Source organism: Esox lucius, chromosome 13, assembly GCF_011004845.1.
Source record: "Esox lucius isolate fEsoLuc1 chromosome 13, fEsoLuc1.pri, whole genome shotgun sequence".
In the NCBI taxonomy this organism is placed as follows: Eukaryota; Metazoa; Chordata; class Actinopteri; order Esociformes; family Esocidae; genus Esox; species Esox lucius.
The window spans coordinates 128971-149893 of record NC_047581.1 but is presented as its reverse complement, the minus strand read 5'-3'; the positions used below and the strand labels follow the sequence as shown (position 1 = coordinate 149893).

Here is a 20923-nt window from a genome sequence, read left to right as displayed (position 1 = left end):
TGATTAGCCTTTCTGTGACTTATAACAATGCATGCTTACCAGGACGTTTTGAGCAGACAGACACCGAAACTGCCACAAGGAGTCACTAGAGCTTGATGAGGCAAGGCAACCATATTCTATAAAAAACTATGATGGGGCTGGTCAATTGCATCATCCTCCGCAGGACCCTTGAGCTAATTCGCGAGTAGAACTAAGTTAAACTATACTTTTAAAATATATTTTGATAACCTACTATTGGACATTTGCATTCAATTATATTTTGTAGATATGCTTGATTAAAAAAAATGAGGAAATGTAATTCTAGGAAACTTACAAAAACTATGTTAAATTATAATTAATAGGACATTCTTTTCATGTATTAATTTTGTCAGTCAGTATAATTAAATACTAATTGTTTATGCAATAAACTTTTAATAGATTTTCATTACTATTAAAATAAAATTAACAATAAGATAAGATCAAGAATACTTTTTTAAGAATGCAGAAAAAAAGATTTAGTAAGAATATAGTCTCACAAAGTATTGGGTTAATTACATTGTTTAAATACAGTATCACACAGTAAGCATACTATTTTCAAGAAGTATATAAAATATACGTTTATTTGAGGTTTACTAAGTATCAAATACATTTGGAGCACAATTAAGTATACATTTTCTACCCGCTTGGGGTAGGCCAACACTATGTCAAAACAGATGATGTTGTGCATTAGTGATTCGCAGACATAGCAGGTCTTGATTTGGTCTTGTTCCCCTTTTTTCCTCCTGCGTTGCAGCGAATGATGTATTTTCCTTTGTTTCTCTTGTCTTTCTTGTCTCCGATAATCTGTAGAGAGGAAAATGAAGAGAAGGTTTCCTGTCCATAAGCTTTATCTGTAATTTCTAAAATAAATCAATTAATTTATTACATTTGGGCACCTCAGCAGAGGAGGTTGGTGGGTGGATTTTTGGAGGATGGGCTCATTATAATGGCTGCAATAGAAACATATAAACATTGTCCACCAGCCACCTCTCGTTCGCTTGCATGCATTTTAGTGTCCAGCAGGTAACCTTTCAAATCTCATTCTGCCCCTCTGCAAGGTAGTTACGTCACATTGTTAGCAGGTCATTGCTTAAAATGTATGAATTTGATGAATGTAATCTGTCATACTTGCCATACCTAGAAAGATTCTGTTTAAAAAATGTTTTATAAATGTGCTTGGGTGTGAGGCATAATAACACAACAATACCCTAGTAAAACCAATCTGTGTAGCAGGTTTAAATGTTTGGCTTTCTTCCATTTCTTTATTACAATATAATTTAATTACATCTTCAATCTTTTGTTTTACTATCTTGGTAAGGACCCCAAATATTAACTCCATGAAAAAACTATAACCTAACTCCAACCTCTAATGATAACCCCAAAACAAACTCATAACATCTAATTCTAAATGTAATGATAATTATATCCATTAATAGCATTTTTCCTCATGAGTACTGGCTAAATCCTAAATTCAAAGTTCCTTGTTTTACCGTTTATGGCGGGATGTTTGTTCCCACCAGGTTAGTAAAACATTTACATACATATACACAAACACACCCACACAAACACCACAATATGTTTTCTGGACAAACCTGTTTTCCTTTAAACATAATCCTGAACCTCTAATTATAAACCTAACCAAAAACCAAGGTCTAACCTTAAAATTAACCTTAACCTCATTAATCTAAAATGTATGGCACAGCCTTACTGTAACCTTAACTTCTAACCATAAACCTAACTCTAACCTAAAATCCATATACAGAATATATACAGTATACAAGTAAACAGAAGTGTGAGACAGGAAATGCACTGTTCTTTTAATAGCAATAGTTGTGACGTACAGAGACAGAGCCAAACCACCAGTGTACATAGAAATATCACAACAGAGAAACAGAGATAAGGTGACAGATCTCACTTGAGACAACTATAAACCAGGGTTGCATTTGTGCACAATAAACCCTTTGAAGCATTCCTGCTATTAAGCTAGCATGAAAAAGCACATTTCAATAACACAAATGTTATTCAATAAATATAATTGAGTAGCCAATGTTTTGCAAATGTCTTTTCTTGTTAGAAGGCACTTGATTTATGGGGACCAGTGCTTAAAGAAAGAAGGACAGTATACACTGAAGGGACAGAGTAGAAATGGAAGAGATAGAAACACTGTCAGTGCATAAAAGCATCAGCTAAATAGCATTTTTTTATGATGAGATATCTTAGTCAGTTACATTTTTCCAAGGAGTCCACTGGCTCCAGGCAGAAGGCACCAAGGGGTCTCTGGAACGGACCCTTACCTTGCTGACATATTTTGGGATGTGCAGTTCCATAGAGTGCTTTTCCTAGGGAAAAATAGTGAAGGAGTTACCTCAGTTAAAAATGTCTATTAACCAGCATCTGCTTGCTTGCGTGAATATGTACATATGTGTTTGTTGTACCTCGCCATTGTCTTTTAATATGTATGCTATCTGGTGCTCCAGAGGGAAGTAGCTGGGAGGAGAGTTCCAGGTGGTTGGTGGTTCTACTTTCACCTCCAGATTCTCACCGTTCATTAGGCACGTCACAACTGTAGGACTGTCGGGCTGGACTTTGGAGACATTACAGGGGTGTATTTGTTATTTCATAATTGGAAAAATGTTTGCACCTAAACAAAACATTCTGATAAGATTGTTTCCATTAGGGTAATAACATCAGGTTTTCTACCCTCCCAAATTATTTCTACAGCCCTGTCTTCTTCCAAGAACATCCAATGGATTCAGACAATTTTCTTCAGGGGTCAGTATAGTATGACAAAAACAGACTTATACTCCTGCACAACTTGGGAGGTCAATAATTGTGTTTTAAATCTTTCCTCAACAATAACTGATCAAGACTGACTAGTTATCAACATTGTGAGGACAAGCTATAAATATACAGTTCAGAAGTTTGCATACCCTTGGAGAATTGGATATATATATAGCTCTGGTACAAATTAAGAGACCACTGCACCTTTTTCTTTCCTTTCCAAAAAAGTTGAAAAGGAAAGTTTTGAGTGAGGAACAGAAGAGTTCAAATTAAGAGACCACGGCTTTTTTGGAAAGGAAAGAAAAAGGTGCAGTGGTCTTTTACATTTTTCCGTAGCTGCATGTACCATTTGTAATGAAAACATGAGTGAGCAGGCAAAACACATGTATTTTATTTCTTTTGGAATTCACATTCAACTGTAGGTCATAACAGAGTGGCAAAATCATAAAATAAAACATGGCAACAAAGAAAAAAATTAACTGACCCCTGTTCAAAAGTCTGCATACCGTTAGTTATTAAATCTGTGTATTGCCCCCTTTAGCATCAATGACAGCATGCAGTCTTTTGTAATAGTTGTCTATGAGGCCCCAAATTCTTACAGTTGGTATAGCTGCCCATTCGTCTTGGCAAAACGCCTCCAGGTCATGCAAAGTATTTGATCGTCTTGCATGAACCGTATGTTTGAGATCCCCCCAGAGGGGTTCAATGATATTAAGGTCAGTAGACTGTAATGGCCACTCCAGAACCTTCACCTTTTTTCTACTATAACCACTGGAGGGTCAACTTGCCCTTGTGGTTAGAGTGATTGTTGTGCTGGAAAGTCCAAGTGCGTCCCATGTGCAGCTTTCGTGCAGAGGAATGCAAATTGTCTGCCAGTATTTTCTGATAACATGCTGCATTCAAGATTCCCTGTGCCTTTAGAGCTCACACACCCCCAAAACATCAGTGAGCCACCACTATGCTTCACAGTGGGGATGATATTCTGTTCACTATAGGCCTTGTTGACCCCTCTCCACACATAGTGCTTATGGTTGTGACCATTAGGCTCTATTTTGGTCTTGTCACTCCAGGTTACAGTGTGCCAGAAGCTGTGTGGCATGTCAAGGTGTTGTCAGGCATATTGTAACCAGGCTTTTTTGTATCACTGGCGCATTAAACCCTTCTTTCTGGCAAATCGGCCATGCAGCTCACTTTTGTTCTAGTATCATTTTATTGTGCTCCTTAAAACAACCACACTATTTTTCCAGAGCAGCCTGTATTTCTCCTCAGGTTACCTGTGGGTTTTTCTTTGTATCTCAAACAATTCTTCTGGCTGTTTTGGCTGAAATCTTTCTTGGTCTACCTGACATTGGCTAGGTATCAAGAGACCCACTAATTTTCCACTTCTTAATAAGTGATTGAACAGTACTGACTGGCATTTGCAAGGGTTTGGATATCTTTTTATATCCTTTTCCATCTTTATAAAGTTCCATTACCTTGTTACGCAGGTCTTTCGACAGTTATTTTCTGCTCCCCATGGCTCAGTATCTAACCTGCTCAGTGCAACCATGTGAGCGCTAACGAACTCATTAACTATTTGCACACATACACTAATCACAATTTAAAAAGCCACAGGTGGGAGAAATTCATCTTTAATTTCATTTTCACCTGAGTGTGTCAACTTGCATGTATGTAACAATGCCAAAAATTCAAGGTTATGTGAACTTTTGATCAGGGCCATGGGTGATTTCTGTTATCATTATGATTTAAAAAGGAGCCAAACAAATAGATGATAATAAATGGATTCATATGATCACTTTTCTTAAATAATATTGCATGATCATATTTCCAAATCACTGCCAACACTTCACTATTTCTGCCAGGGTATGCAAACTTATGAGCACAACTGTACACAGGCCTTACATCAACAGTACTCTATTGTTATGATATGCCAGTCTTGCCCATATGCAAGCGCATTGAAGTACATTGTGTTACCTCATGTTATGAAGATAGATCGACTCACCAATGTCACGCAGGTAGAATCTCTTGGTCTTCCTAAGGTATTTAAACTCATTGATGGCCTCAGCAGTGACTACAAGGGGAGTGATCTCCTCAGTGTATGGTGAAAGGGAGTGGGACAGGTTAAAATGAAACCCTTTATTTTGGAGGTTGGTTGCTGGGTACACCCAAGTGCAGTTTTCCTGTCCATGAGTACTTGAAACAAACACAAAAGGAGATACTATGAGCATGCCTCTGTCTGTGATAAAAAGTGTACTTGCATATGTTCACAGTGTGTGTAACTGTTTTCCAAAAGACTCCCCATGTACAGTAACATTTCAAATGATGTCAAATTGGGGCTGAGAATCAGGCTGATTCTCATAAAATACTAGGGTTAGGATTAGACATCAGGAAATATTTTCACAAACACTGCCTAGCCTAGTGTAGGACTAAAAAAATCAATGTCAAGAGTTTTTGATTGAGATTGATTTTTAGAGTCCCAAACTAGGTTGAATCTGTGTCCGCAACACCGGCCCTAGAAGTCTGGTTTAGATTTAGTCAGGGCCAGGTTTTAATTTAGGGTAAAAGTTAGGGTTAAGGTTAGGGTAAGGATTGAGATGAGGAATAGCGGTTAGGATTTCTTTATGGTGTGTGAATGTGTCTTACCAAGCATGGCCCAGCCCAAGTCGGACAGTGCTGAATTCACTATTGGTCCAGATACAGGTAATGATGCAGTCATAAGATTTGGCCCAACAGCTGATTGAAGAATCTAACATAGACACGCACACACGTGAATATGTGGACAATAAACATAAATTATCTTTCCAAACATCTATCACACATGCGCACACACCTGTTCCTCCCGCCCCATCCTCTTTCAGCGCTTCAAGTAGATAGACTGATCCAAGTTTCCTCTCGCCATTCCAGCAGCTGTATTCTCCATGCCAAATGTCGTTTAGTATCAGGTTATGGCCTTGGACCTGGGCGTTGTCTGAATCCAAAGGCTGGTCACCGTGGGTCCAAGTCAAAGGACCAGAGAATGCCATGGGACAGGTCAGATTCACTGAACTGTGTTCATCACTCACCACGTCTAAAGGGGCCCCCACACACACATAGGCTTTAATTTGATCCACAATAATACAGACCACATATGAGATAACGACAGATGTAAACCTTGTGAAGTCACTAATACTGGTTAACAATCTGGAACACGAACACATACATCCAAGACAGAGAAAAACACACTCACAGATTTCACTGAAGATGAGCCCCTGTGCTCTTGGGAGGCTCACACAGAGCAGCATGACGACCCATGGAACTAATGTCATCTTGTGATGAGTGAGGACATGGAAAAGAGACCAATATGGCCGTTAAAATTCGAGATTTCCGGCCATATAGAACAGACATATAACCATAATAATATACAACAATTAAACAGCTTTAAAACACAAACTCTATGATCCAAAAAGTTTTTTATTTAAATGAGTCAGCAAAATTAACGCTTCACAAACTTTGCGAACTGAGCATATAGGCTACAACTAGGCTGTCGTAATAATTACTTAATTGCCAAATCGATATAATTTGAGCCAGATCGCAATTATTTGTATCTTTTTTTCACAATATTTTAATTCCAAAATCATGTTTCCAATCTGAATAAGGGATTTTAAAGTCAGTGTTAGAAACGTCACAACAAATAGCCTACCATATGAAGGTCCATTTTCATGGGATGTCAGAGCGTTTGACAACTCTGCGGAATGTTTAGACGCAGGTAATTTACTGAAACTAGTTTGCTTCTAAATTTCAGTATGTTTACATTAAGTACAGAATTGTTTTGCAATGCACCATAATGTAGCATAATTTCTCAACATTATTATTTAATAGACAAATGCGTTTCAGTCGTTTATTTGTGCTATCAACTCTGGTCGACCAAAATAAAAACACTCAAGTGTGTGTAAAATATTTTGACTAATATTAACTCGAATTTGGTCATTTCCAACCATATTTCCTAATTAGATAATGCTCATTAAAATGTATTGATATAAATATACAGTTAAGCACAAAAGTATTCATACACATGCCAAATTCTGAGCAATCGTCAGGTTTCTTCTGACTGGAAATGACATAAGTGACAAAACACGGTAAGGCTGTGTTAGAGATACAAATGAATAACGTAACTATTTGTTTTTAGCCATGACTTGCAGTTGACTAGTAACTGACTAGAGAACTACTGCTGTTCAGCTGTTCTCCATTTATAGATGATTAGAATGCTATCTCATGGTGGAAAGTACAAGACCATTTTATCAAAAAATTGCAACAGTTTCAAGGGGTATGAATAATCATGGACATGGCATTTTTCGTAATAATTTGAAAAAAACAACGTTATCTATCTCCAGCACAATGTCTTACTGTGTTTTGTCACTTGTTTATGTCATTTCCAGCCAAAGGAAACCTATTGGTCGAATACAAATTCAAATAATTTCAAATAACTAGGCTATTTCATATAACTACGCATCACTGCGGCTTTTGACACTGGCGCCACGCTTAGTCACTTGACCAAACACTCAGTAATGTTTTACTGTAAGAGCAAGCGGAGGCTCGCTGTTTTCTTGGCAACATATCATATAGGTCACACAATATTTGGCTATTTAATATGCATCTAATCCATATTTCCCACCGGACATTTTGGCCGTTGATAAAAGCATTTGCCGGCTAACGTAAACCCTGATACAGAAACAGAATTAAGTTGCCATAAGACAAGCTGATCTAACATGAAATAAGCGTTCCACCCTAATCGTGAAAGTTTGAACTTGAGAGTAAGAAGATATCTGCCTATGGATACCTATACCTGGAACTACCTAGAATTGCCCTATATTCCATTCTTGAATAAATTAATATTGTTTTGGGATTAATTTAAGCAATTTGATTCATTTGGTCTATTCATGCAAATATTTCCTACCAATTATTGAATATGATAAACCATTTGGAGGAAGTAAAAATATTTAGTTACAGAATAATAACTTGAAATAGTTACCAACATATTGGACTAGACCGACATATTTTTAAATATTCATATGAGATCGATTTGATATAGGAATTTAATGGATAAAACTAGATCTATACACCCAGAATCCACAAATATATATTCATATATAGATTGAATAGCATTCTCGAATATTCTCTAAAATATAAATAAAATACAAAAATGGTCAAAGAAAAAATATAAAATATGCCTTCATCAAATTGAGTAGGATTAACGTAATGGTTTGCCACACTTTTAATCCCGATTAAAAATTATTAAGACTAAAAACACAACTGCGTGCATAGCCTAAAATGATGTAAATGAACGGAAAAAAAATGTTAACCAATGTTAATTTTAAGTTCTAATTCACTCATTTTGCATCAAATTGGTTCTACCTGATTTAGCATTGTAAAATGTAAACGATTTCAAACAGGTGCGTCGTTCTTGTGTTTACCGTTATGATGAAATTTCGCTGGTCACCTTGATAGATCTTTGGAAGTCAGCTCATTCAATCTTGTTAGACTCAAATATATATCATGTTAAGGCTGCGGGGTTTTATATCCTAAGTTTGGTGACAGTTTGCTTTCTAGTCAGTCTCGAATGCCCACACAGCTTTGGCACGGAATTTTGAGTGATGTGTTGGCGTGCGGGGGAGGTTACACATTAGCTGCAAGTTAAATGTGAACAATATAGCAATATTATTGTAGTAGCAGTTATTAGGATTCCTCGAAGAAATTGTAGGGGTTGCCCCAGAGTTTCAATTCAAAGAACTCTTGGGGACCAATCACTAACTTATTTTAGTGATATGATTTCCATTCTCCAGTAACATTAACCCCTCATTTACATGTATCATTATCCAGGGCGATTTTGAGTTGTAAATACATGTTTCATTTTAAAACTTTTGTACCAGATTCTATAAAAACAAATTGCCCTGGATAATTGCCCTGGATTACATGAAACAAATTGCTTTGAAACACAGAGAACAACAGGAAACTAAAGCTACCGCCAAATTAAAGGTGTTGAAAACAACCTTAACTTTGCTCCAGAATTGGAACACATTGTTTTGAAACATTCCATAACAATAAAACATTTGGCGATAAAACAACTGTTTGTAAACACAATTTGTTGCATGGAGTTGATTTTGTGAATAATTGGGTTACATGTTATGAAGCATGTTATGTTTAACATTGATTTGTGTACTAATATTGAGAATATTCTGATGTTTAACTTTGATTTGTGTATTAATATTCTGAATATACAATTTTTTTTTTGTTGAACACAGCACTTACTGCAAATAAATAACTAAAAGTTTTGCAAATTGCATCAAGCTAGAAAAGGGGATGGGTCCTCTTATCATTGAATGTACTTTTTCTTGACAATTTCAAATGGTCGGGGTATTTTTTTACTGCTTTGCCTTTTATTATTGAATTCTAGCGTCTCCCACCTGTTATTAATTAGTCCAAAATTATGGTATTTTCATTGAACCAATTGATTCCATAAGACATTTTGATGTTTTTATTCTGCATTTTACATACACTGAGAACCAAGAAAGTATTTTCAAACTAGCACCAATATTGAGATAAGAACCTCATTGAATCAGAATACAGAAAGTTCTCCAAACACTTTGCATTATAACATTGATATTCAAACACCCTCCAACACCCAAAATTCAGATCAATTGGGTGAATTGTTTTTCTTGGTTTGATAACAAAGTCCTCTTGTTTTGAATCTTTAAATTTTTCGAAGTATGTAATGCAACTAATCCAAATACAGTTACGAGTACAATCTAAAAATGTTTCTTAGGTTGTCCTTGTGGGTGAACTATTGTTTGTTTCCAGAAGAAAAAACATTTGGTTGTGGGTTAAACTAGTTAGTTCCAGGTAGAACCCTCTTGGGTTCCATGTTGAACCCAAAATACTTGAAACCAAAAAGGGCTCTTCCTGGAACCAAGAAATAGGGTTATGGGGAATAAGGACAGCCAAAGAACCTTTAGAAATTGTACTTCGTACATTTGAAACAATGTCAGATCTTCAACATTTTATTTAGTTTCAAATACAATATATATATCTTTTTTTACATACAATTTTTATTTATTAGCCTATGTTGATTTCAGCTGCATATATGAAAGACGTTAGTGTTACTTCTGTATTATTGAAATTAGCATGAGATGGGTGGAAGACTAACATAGCAAATATCGGCTAATTACCCTAGCTTAATCTGTTTTAATAAATTATCCTAATTTGCATGCCAGCTAGGTTCTAGCATCAGGCATGTCAGGTAAGTAACCACCTAGCTATGTGACGTACATGGCTAGTTGTCAAAACAATGTTAAAAACAATGCACTTCATTAATTACATTACTCAAAATTAGCAAGCCGTTTGTGTATGGAGTGGCCAATCTTTATTCTATCCTACACAGGCAAACGAATCATAATATTTTGACTTATCCTGCACATTAACGGTTTTCAGTTAGGGAGACTGACAGACTTCAGCCTCGGTCGTTTCTGGTTCTCTACTGGGAAATCGGGAAACGAGCATAGTACACGTAGGCGGGGAAAGAGGAGGGGCTGTCGAACAGGGTGTGTTCATTTTATTTACGTCAACCGCGGTAATGTTGCATCTGCTATTCCCGTGAGACTGATCTCATAATGTACCTTGGGGCTTGGCATGCACTAGACTCTAGATGTAATAGGCTGGGTAGCTAGCTACCTAACGTACAATGTTTATTTCATTGAAGTCTACAAACTGTAGTGTAGTTAACAGTCTTTTCAGATCATTTGTACTGGACATTGTATAGGTTGCACTCTGTAGGTTGCATTGGAAGTGTTACTAGAGCCAAATTGAGCTAAAATGTATTGACCATAAGAAAAGAAAAACGTAATAAAGTATTTTTTTAAAATAAAAGCGGGGTTAACAACACATATTTAATCGTATGAAAAAACTAAATTCAATTGTATGAATTTACTTTATTAAAGCACGGTAAAAGTGTATATTTAACACATTAAATAGATTTTTGCATCCAATCTAAAAAAAATTTTGTTCAAACACGTTTTTGTCCCGTTCGCTTCTTCTTGAAATTACAATTTCTTGGAGAGAGTCAAGTATCAACTCAAAAGTACCATTATCAGAATTTGCAAGGCAGTGTCAGAGTCCAGTAGTACAAAGGGAATAGTGCAACAAGGTCCCAGAATCCAGCTGGGATACAGTACACGGAAATAAACAGTTCCTGAGCCTGCTGGTGCAAGAATGAAGAGACCTGTACCGCCTGCCTGATGGTAGGAGTGCAAACAGTTTGTGGCATGGATGTGAAGGGTCCCTGATGAGGCACTCTGTGCAGACACCGCATGCGTTGGAGGTCTACGATGGCTGTGAGCTGGGCACCAGTGATGGGGTGTGCTATAGCCTACAGTTGTTCTTAATATAAAAAAATTGCTGTTATTGGGGTGGCATAAAAACTAAATTGAAATGCAGTAAAAGTTTATACTTAACTCATTAACTGGACTTTTTTTACTTTGATGTTTCCAAGCCAATAGGTTTTAGAGCAAATGATAATTAGCCCTTGTCTGTCTTCAGTCACCAGAACACATTAAACTTTCATCAGAATCTGTCTGTGACCATGGCAACAGTGACGTCAGTGTAATCTGGGAATAACTGTTTAATATTCTGTTTAAATGCACACATTTAGCATAGTTTATACAATGCTAAACATCTCTCAACATGTTGCATTGGGAAAGTAGTGCATGGAAAGGCTAAAATCAAGAATTAACTGACCAGATTAATTGACCAGATAAAGCCCCGCCTCCACGCCAGTACAGGCTCAAAACTTGGTTTTGAGAAAAGGTGAATCGAAAGAAGGTGGGAAGAAATTGTAATCGCAAGAAGTGAACTTGAAAAAACGTGTTTGCATTAAGATAGGACGCCAAAATTACGGTGGGCCTGAAGTGCAAATTACAACAGCAATAAGAAAAACGCAACAACAAATCATAAAACACAACAACAAATCATAAAACACAACAACAAATCATAAAACACAACGGCAAATCATAAAACACAACAACAAATCATGAAACACAACAACAAATCATAAAACACAACAACAAATCATGAAACACAACAACAAATTATGAAACACAACGGCAAATAGGAAAACACAACAGCAAATATGAAAACACTTGAAAAAAATCATGAAACACAATGACATTAACTTCTAACGGAAAAGTAGGGCCTATCTAGCAGAGGATGGAACCTCCTGATTGGACAGAAGGACTGCCTGTCTTTTAATAGGAAGGAGAGGTGAAAAACATGGAAAAGCGCCTATTTTGAAAACAAGAGTACTCCCAAATATACTTTCGCTATTATAAAGAATTATTTTGATGCAGGGCATACATACGACGTGGTAGTTGATATGTTGTCAACCAATCACAACATCAGGATGAGTATACGCACTTTGAAGTCACATTTGAGAGAAGCAGGGTTGTACAGAAGGAAAAACTATTCACAACTGGATGAGGTAAGACATGCCGTCCTTACAGAGCTGTGTGGACCAGGGCAACTATTCGGCTATCAGACTATGTGGCAAGTACTTGCAAAAACACAAGCTACGTATTAAATGACACACAGTGATGAGATTGCTGAAGCAACTAAATCCACAAGGAATGGATGCGAGAACACACCGGAGGTTTGTGAGGCGTACATATCACTCCATGGGTCCAAACTACATTTGGCATGTAGATGGATACAATAAGCTGAAACCCTTTGGCTTGGTCCTCTCAGGATGTATTGACAGCTTTTCAAGAAGGATCATGTGGCTTGTTTGTGGGACTACCAACAAAAACCCATCGGTCATTGCCCACAACTATATAAATTGTGTCAAGAGTCTTGGTGTGGTCCCAATGAGACTGAGGACAGACCAAGGGACTGAAAATGGCATCATGGCTGCAATACAGTGTACCCTCAAACACAAACATACAGACTACTATGCAGGCTCCTTAAGCCACAATTATGGATCATCGGTTGTGAATCAACGTATCGAGGAGGATTAGACCCTCCAGACTTGCATCATGTCGGGGGGGAATTCCAGATGAACTCTATCTCTTATCTCACAGCTAACTCTCATATGAACTGACAATGAATTGACTATATCCATTCTTACAAAAATCTATAATGTGTATTAAAGCATAAATTGTACCACACATATTATTGGAAATACATTTGGATTTGGAGTTAAATTTTCCCTTTATGATGAATTATTGGGTCACTATGCAGGTTTGGTTCAAGGGACTGTGGACTGGCAATTGAAGACAGGGAACTGGATGTTCCCAGAGTCAAGGCAAACTCTTCATTCATGCAGTGATCCAGACATCCAGGATTATCTTCAACAGACTGTTGAGCAAAATGGATTACAGCAGCCACATGATGGGGAGTCAGCCTCAGAACTATATGTCACCTTGAAAGAAATAGCTGGCCTATAAATATGGTCTACTGCAGCCCACTCTTAATGGCCAGATGTTAAAGGAAAACATTCTCAAATGTGGCTTAGCTGTTAATTGAGTATCATATTTGGCAAGTGGAGTTCAGTATATGCAGTGTCATACCAGAGTGGAGACATATATTAAACTCAAATGTAACTCCCAAACTATATTTGTTTATTTTCTGATTCACCATCGAGTTAACTGTGTGTCAATTGTAGGTCTGAACAACCAAAGAAACGTGGTTCTTTTCAAGAGGTATTGTTTACAAGCGTATTCGCAAGCACAACATGTTATACACTGTTTCAAATGTGAAACTACATACATTTTAGCTGAGTACAATTTTACTGTTACTTGTAATGTGACCTGTACTTAGCATTTGCTCTGTGATTTTTCATTGAACAAAGTAATGAACATAAATAATACGCATTAAAATACCTTGAACTGAGCATGCACTCTTTTATGCTTTATAAATAAGTCCAGACTTGGCACAGCATTAAATGCACCCAAAGCCTGGAGAATTCTGTAAGCCAAACTCCATGTTTGTCATAAAGACACTGTAGGACTGGTCACCCCTCTGAGCCTGGGTCCTCTCTAGGTTTCTTCCTAAAATTCGACCTTCTTAGGGAGTTTTTCCTAGCCACTGAAATTCAACACTACTGTTGTTTGCTCCTTGGGGTTTAAGGCCGCGTGTCTCTGTAAAGCACTTTGTGACAACTGCTGTTGAATTTCAGTGTCTCTGTAAAGCACTTTATGACAAGGGCTTTATAAATAAATTTGATTGATTGAGGTCTCAAGGAAAGGGAGCTTTAGCGTATTTGCACAGGTGTTTGACATAAGGAATGGCGAATTTGGTAAGAACTCGATGCATGGTAGTGGTGTTATTCCAGCAGGTGGAAATAATGCGAACCCTGTAGCAAACAGCAGGACATCCTCTAGGGACACAGCGGTCGCTTTTTCTGAAAGGGAAAAGTCAACATTGTTTTAGTATCTTTTAGTATAAGTTTAAACAGTGTGAAAACTAAAGGTTTTCACTTTTTACAAACACCATATAAAAAAGCCATAACAAACCTTAACAATCAAGAAGCAAATCTGTCCAAAATCCAAGTGCTTTGCCTTCTTTCTGCCGACTGTTACTTCCTGCTGGAATGAGGTGGGGACTAAACAGTCTTTCCTTGTTGGCAGCTGTCAGGTTCTTCTGAGAGTGACACAAGAGTGGGGCCATTATACACGGATGCTGCTGGAGTGTGGTCAAAAACTGTAGACTTGCAAGTCCTTCTTTGAATTTATTAGGCACAATGATCATATTAAAATGTTTTCAGTTACCATGGTAACTATACCAGAGTCTAAGTTACCAGTCTTCCTGGGAGTGAAAACTCAAACAAATCTTTCACTAAACCTGCCATACCAAAAAAAAAAAAAATTTAGAACGACACACAAGGTGAGATATCATCATGGTCATGGATTAAGAGAACTGCACTAACACGTTATGGACGCTGCCTGTAGGAGATGAATAACGTCATAGGAGAGACAAAAAGTGAGTACAAACACCCTAAATATGTTTAGAACTACAAATTAACTTTCTTCTGTCGATTCTTTTTTTTTTTTTAAACCAACCCTCCTCCTTTATCCGGGCTTGGGACCGGCAAAAGTTACCCAAAAGAGACACTCTGGCGGAGCGCATGCGCGATTCTTTTTCAGTCTGGACGCGGAGGAGTTAACATCTCCTGCTCTGACTGCAGCTCGGAGTAACTGCTGTGCGAGGACCGGACTGTGAGTGCTTTCAGATGGAGGAGGGGCCCACGGCGGCACCTGCTGCTCGTTGAGAAGTGTAAGAACAAGTTTTCAATAACACCACAAAAAGTTGCTAGAATTGTCACTAGTCGCTTTTTTGAAAAAAAAGTCGCTAAGGGGGTCTGAAAAGTCGCTAAGTTGGCAACACTGCATCTTCTATGAGAGGTCCGTCTAGCAAGCTAGTGTGAGAGTACTCATTTCCTGTTAAAAGACAGACAGTGTGTCTGTCCAATCAGGAGGTTCCGTCCTCTGCTAGATAGGCCCTACCTTTTCCGTTAGAAGTTAATGTCATTGTGTTTCATGATTTGTTGAAGTGTTTTCATATTTGCTGTTGTGTTTTCCTATATGCTGTTATGTTTCATGATTTGTTGTTGTGTTTCATGATTTGTTTTTGTGTTTTATGATTTGCTGTTGTGTTTTATGATTTGTTATTGCATTTATCTTATTGCTGTTGTGATTTGTACTTCAGGGCCACCGTAGAAAATCCATTTAATGAGTTAAGCATACTCTTTTACCAATCAGTTTTTTCATATGACAAAATGTAGTTTTTTCATACGATTAAATATGTTTTGTTAACCTTGCTTTCAATTAATTTCCAAAGAATATTGCAGTTACATTTTTATTTTCTTACGGTCAATACATTTGACTCCATACGTTACCAGCATATTATTATCTGGCCATCTAACTAACGCTATGCAATGAGGGTAGATATGTTTTTGTATCTGAAATATACACAAGCTAAAGTATTTTTAAGCTACTTATCATGAATATGTATTTGATGGGTAGTACTTGCATTGTATGTACGCCGTTTTACAGGGCAAACCACCAATGTTCTGTATCAACATGCCTTGAAACATATAAACAAGCTCACATTCACAGTAAATCCATGAAATCATGAAAGGCTTTTACTTTTTGGGCCTTTTCAGACAATTGCAATTCCAAGTTTTAGATGGAACAGGAAATCGACTGTAAGACCATGAATTGGGCTGGAAAGGTTTTATCATAATGCCCCATGTATCTTTAACTAGAGCAACTGGTACTGTAGCAGTTGTCACATTGTTATTATTCATTAAGGCCACAAAGGAGGTATTGAATGTAGAAACACATAGCCTACTTTGTATATACACATGACAAATTAAAGGGAAAACCTAAAGAAGTCAAGGGTTCATGTACAGTGGATATAAAAAGTCTACAAACCACTGTTAAAATGCCAGGTTCTTGTGATGTAAAAGAATGAGACAAAGATAAATATTGTCAGAACTTTTCCACCTTTAATGTGACCTATAACTTGAACATTTCAATTGAAAAACAAACTGAAATCTTTGAAGGAGAAAAAAAAATACATAGTGTGCACACCCATAAACTAATACTTTGTTGAAGCACCTTTTGATTTTATAACAGCACTCTGTCTTTTTGGGTAGGAGTCTATGAGCATGGTACATCTTGACGTGGCAATATTTGCCCACTCTTCTTTGCAAAAGCGCTCTAAATCTGTCAGATTGCGAGGACATCTCAGTGCACAGCCCTCTTCAGATCACCCCACAGATGTTCAATTTGATTCAGGTCTGGGCTCTGGCTGGGCCATTCCAAAACATGAATCTTCTTCTGGTGCAGCCATGCTTTAGGGGATTTCGATGTGTGCTTTGGGTCGTTGTCATGCTGAAAGGTGAACTTCCTCTACATCTTTCTAATGGATGCCTGAAGATTTTTGTTCAAAATTGCCTGGTATTTGGAACTGTTCATAATTCCCTCCACCCTGACTAAGGGTTCCAGCTGAAGAAAAACAGCCCCAAAGCATGATGCTGCCACCACCATGCTTCACTGTGGATATGGTGTTCTTTGTGTGATGCGCAGTGTTGTTTTTGCGCCAAACATACCTTTTGGAATCACGGCCAAAAAGTTCAACTTTCATCAGACCATAACACATTTGTTATGTGCTTTTGGGGACTTGATGTTCAGACATGATTTCTTTGTATCATTCTTTTGCATCAAAAAAACCTGCATTTTAACAAGGGTGTGTACTTTTTATATCCACTGTAGTGCAACCTTTACCATACAGGTGTACTGAATTATACAATAAAGGAATTAACATAGTCTCAATCTGATGCATATTAAAAAAAAGTAGAGTTCCAGATGCTTGAATAATCTATGCGAAGGTGCATTGAAGCTGTTCTGGTGTCTCATGGTGGCCCAATACCTTATTGAGAAATGTTTTGATTTAGTTTTAGATTGATGACAAATTACAGGAAAAACCTATGTAATGAGGAGTTTTTGCACTGCAAACCTACTATAATACACTCACCTAAAGGATTATTAGGAACATCTGTTCAATTTCTCATTAATGCAATTATCTAATCAACCAGTCACATGGCAGTTGCTTTAATGAATTTAGGGGTGTGGTCCTGGTCAAGACAATCTCCTGAACTTCAAACTGAATGTCAGAATGGGAAAGAAAGGTGATTTAAGCAATTTTGAGCTGAGTATTTCACAATCTGCTCAGTTACTGGGATTTTCACGCACAACCATTTATAGGGTTTACAAAGAATGGTGTGAAAAGGGAAAAACCTCCAGTATGCGCCAGTCCTGTGGGCGAAAATGCCTTGTTAATGCTAGAGGTCAGAGGAGAATGGGCCGACTGATTCAAGCTGATAGAAGAGCAACTTTGACTTAAATAACCACTCGTTACAACCAAGGTATGCAGCAATGCATTTGTGAAGCCACAACACGCACAACCTTGAGGTGGATGGGCTACAATAGCAGAAGACCCCACCGGGTACCACTCATCTCCACTACAAATAGGAAAAAGAGGGGGATGTTTTCTTGGCACACTTTAGGCCACGGCCAACCTGAGCATTGTTTCTGACCATGTCCATCCCTTTATGACCACCATGTACCCATCCTCTGATGGCTACTTCCAGCAGGATAATGCACCATGTCACAAAGCTCGAATCATTTCAAATTGGTTTCTTGAACATGACAATGAGTTCGCTGTACTGAAATGGCCCCCACAGTCACCAGATCTCAACCCAATAGAGCATCTTTAGGATGTGGTGGAACAGGAGCTTCGTGCCCTGGATGTGCATCCCACAAATCTCCATCAACTGCAAGATGCTATCCTATCAATAAGGGCCAACATTTCTATAGAATGCTTTCAGCACCTTGTTGAATCAATGCCACGTAGAATTAAGGCAGTTTTGAAGGCGAAAGGGGGTCAAACACAGTATTAGTATGGTGTTCCTAATAATCCTATAAGTGAGTGTATCTTTGTCATACTCCCCATGGAGTGTGACAAAGATCACTGAATCAGTGTCTGTGTAGAACACACATCTATCCAACTTCTCCAAGAGTGAATACAACTCGAGTCTAGCTATTGTGAAAGCTGCAATAAAAATATTGCCGTTATGTGGTTTGATTGGTGTCTGTTTTGTGGTACGCCACTGTACCATCACAACTGTGTCTGAGATGAAAGAGAAATTACTAACTTCTATTTCACTGGAAAAAAGTTTATGGCTAAACTCCTCCGGATCTTTAATTAACATTGTGTTCATAAGGTTACTCTGTTCACCCATCTTCCCCCAAAGACTATTCATTGCCATTTTAGCCAAAGACTGCACTGTTTACAACAATGTTCTCCTTGTCAAGCTGCACACCCTCCTTTTCATGATATATTGTTCTTTAGCATCATTGTCAACCACTGAGGGTGGGAAGCTTCCTGCTTGTGCTTCAGGAATGTTCTCATGCAATCTGCAAAAAGATTATCTGATGTCCTGGTGAAATCCCAGTTCAAGGCATGCTGTATCGATATATTCTCATCAGAGGGCACATATTCAACTCATTGGATTGATCTGTTTGAGAATGTCTTCTGACATCGATTGTAGTTGTCTGAAGGGGACCAATGCAATGGTGTCCTTGGTGAGAAATCTGTTACAAAAGCCTGTCATGCAAGCCAAAGCAATCATAATTGATCGGAAGGGGTCAACACCACTCAAGCCTGTTACGCACACAACCCCCTCTCACGCAGTAAGTCTTTATTACATCCTTCATGACAAAGGTATCTCTGGAAACCGTCTTGTACCATTGCAAAAACACATATTTTTCTTTAGCCTTCATGGTATTCACACTGTAGTAATGTGTTTCTGGATAGGGGCCAACATAGTTCTCATTCTCCTTGACACCTTTTTTCGAGTCCTTAAAACCCATTGCATGTGGCAAAGCCGCCAGCTTCATCGGTAGGATGCAAAGACTATCAATGTATCTGATTGAATGTGCTGTCTGTAAAAATCATGAGCTTGTTACCATTAGCAATGAGTGTCAGACCAATGCCATTGTCAACAAGGTATTGGATCAAGATGTAACCATCAAAACCTTTCGAGTTGTGTGCAATAAATGTGTATTCACTGTATTTCGGCTGTCTGAACTTTTGGAAAAAAAGCATCTCCAGCCGAACACCACGTCTTATTATCAAAGCTTATTACATACACAAAATTTGCAGTATGTCCACAGTATGCAGTATGTCCACAGTATATCCAAAATTTGCAGTATGTCCACATGTCAACAGGATTGGCAATTGTCAGATTCATGTTACAATTGGGACACATGTTAACAGTGCACCTGTGAGATTCATAGTTGGTGATAATAACGTTGTATTGATGGCCACAATCCACACAGTATTTCTTATGGTCACAACTACGAACCCAACGTCTTTGTGGAACAAGAAGCCTTTATGATGGCGGTAACAAAAGTGAGAATAACATATTCGCTTACAATTCAGGTACTGCATTGTGTTCAGAGGCTGTTTAGGATCTGTATGAAGACACACTGCAGCTATTTTTACAACCATGATCACTGCGGGTGTTAAGACCTGTAGAATCATTAGAATCATTATTCAACACCCCATATAAATGCTTTCTTTTCTTTGTGATAATCTGATCTATCAATAGTGTTTGGGGCCTCCTCCCACATGGTTGTTGACTTGCTAGCTCTAGTGATTCATCTACCAAAAGCTCTACATTACTCCGCATAACACTTTCGAGTAACCCACCAAAAATGTATTCATTATATTCATCAGCTCTCATGGTCACATGTACCAACAGGGTTGTGTAGGTTACTTTTTAAATGTAATCCGTTACAAGTTACCTGTCCACAGTTGTAATCATTAACGTAACTTTTTGATTACTCAAACTCAGTAATATAATCTGATTACTTTGAATAACTTTTAGATTACTTTCACATTAAGAGGCATTGCAAAACAAATAGGAATACCCTATAACCAACTGAACACCTTTTGCGGGATCAATCAATGTTAGAGTTTACATAGCTGGCCAAAAACGGAATTTGCATTTTACTTTAAGGGTTTTGTAGGCTACAGTGCCTCTGGAAATGGGTTTCTAAACCATTGCTTTTTACTTCAATATGATTGGGTTACAACTCTACATTACACTACATTACATTACAGGTCTTCAGTTAAAGATAGCAGAGTTAGAGGCTCGGCTTCTGACGCAAATGTTAGGCAAGGATTATGCTAATGTAGAAATAGAAAAAACTGCGTCAGCGCCACCAAGAAGAAACGATAGTCTTGTTAGCCCACCGGCACAGCTCCTGCAGCTGGGCAAGAACTTTCTCTTGGTCACTGGGAAGAAATGCCGTCGACCAGTTAAACCTGAATCGTTGCTAAATCCAACTGAGACTTTCAACAGTTTTTCCCCACTGGTGTCGGAGTCAAGGCCCGAGCTGTCTTCGGAGGGGAATGATCGGCAGGCATTTTCTACCGGTGGCCTTGAAAAACTGAAAACTTTATTCATTGGCGATTCCATTACCCGCAGTATTAGACTAAAGAATCAGCCGGCGATCGTACACTGTTTACCGGG

At 38.0% G+C, this 20923-nt stretch overlaps 1 protein-coding gene across 6 annotated transcripts; it reads right to left on the bottom strand.

Moving 5' to 3' along the window:
* Positions 1–581: 581 nt before the first annotated feature.
* On the bottom strand, positions 582–15178 carry si:dkey-88e18.2 (interleukin-12 subunit beta). 6 transcript variants are annotated; one of them, XM_020045191.3, is made up of 10 exons: positions 14919–15178; positions 14334–14460; positions 14173–14221; positions 6026–6104; positions 5630–5866; positions 5443–5545; positions 4802–4992; positions 2454–2602; positions 2247–2357; positions 582–822 (listed from the first exon to the last, which is right to left on the bottom strand). In XM_020045191.3, exons 4-10 carry the CDS (start codon positions 6102–6104, stop codon positions 706–708), a joined length of 987 nt encoding a protein of 328 aa, XP_019900750.1. In that variant the 5' UTR covers positions 14173–14221; positions 14334–14460; positions 14919–15178; the 3' UTR covers positions 582–705. The 6 variants fall into 6 exon arrangements, with proteins under 6 accessions (XP_019900750.1, XP_034152184.1, XP_010866848.2 ...); XM_034296293.1 differs by having other exon boundaries at positions 14334–14457; XM_010868546.2 differs by lacking the exons at positions 14173–14221; positions 14334–14460; positions 14919–15178 and adding an exon at positions 8250–8441.
* Positions 15179–20923: the final 5745 nt, after the last annotated feature.

Coding starts and splice junctions, on each gene's coding strand:
- si:dkey-88e18.2 (XM_020045191.3), bottom strand. CDS start 6,104: ATGACATTAGTTCCATGGGTCGTCATGCTGCTCTGTGTGAGCCTCCCA. Junction 2,603..4,801: donor ATTCTACCTGCGTGACATTG/GTGAGTCGATCT, acceptor ATGTCTCCAAAG/TCCAGCCCGACAGTCCTACA. Junction 2,358..2,453: donor TATTAAAAGACAATGGCGAG/GTACAACAAACA, acceptor ATTTTTCCCTAG/GAAAAGCACTCTATGGAACT.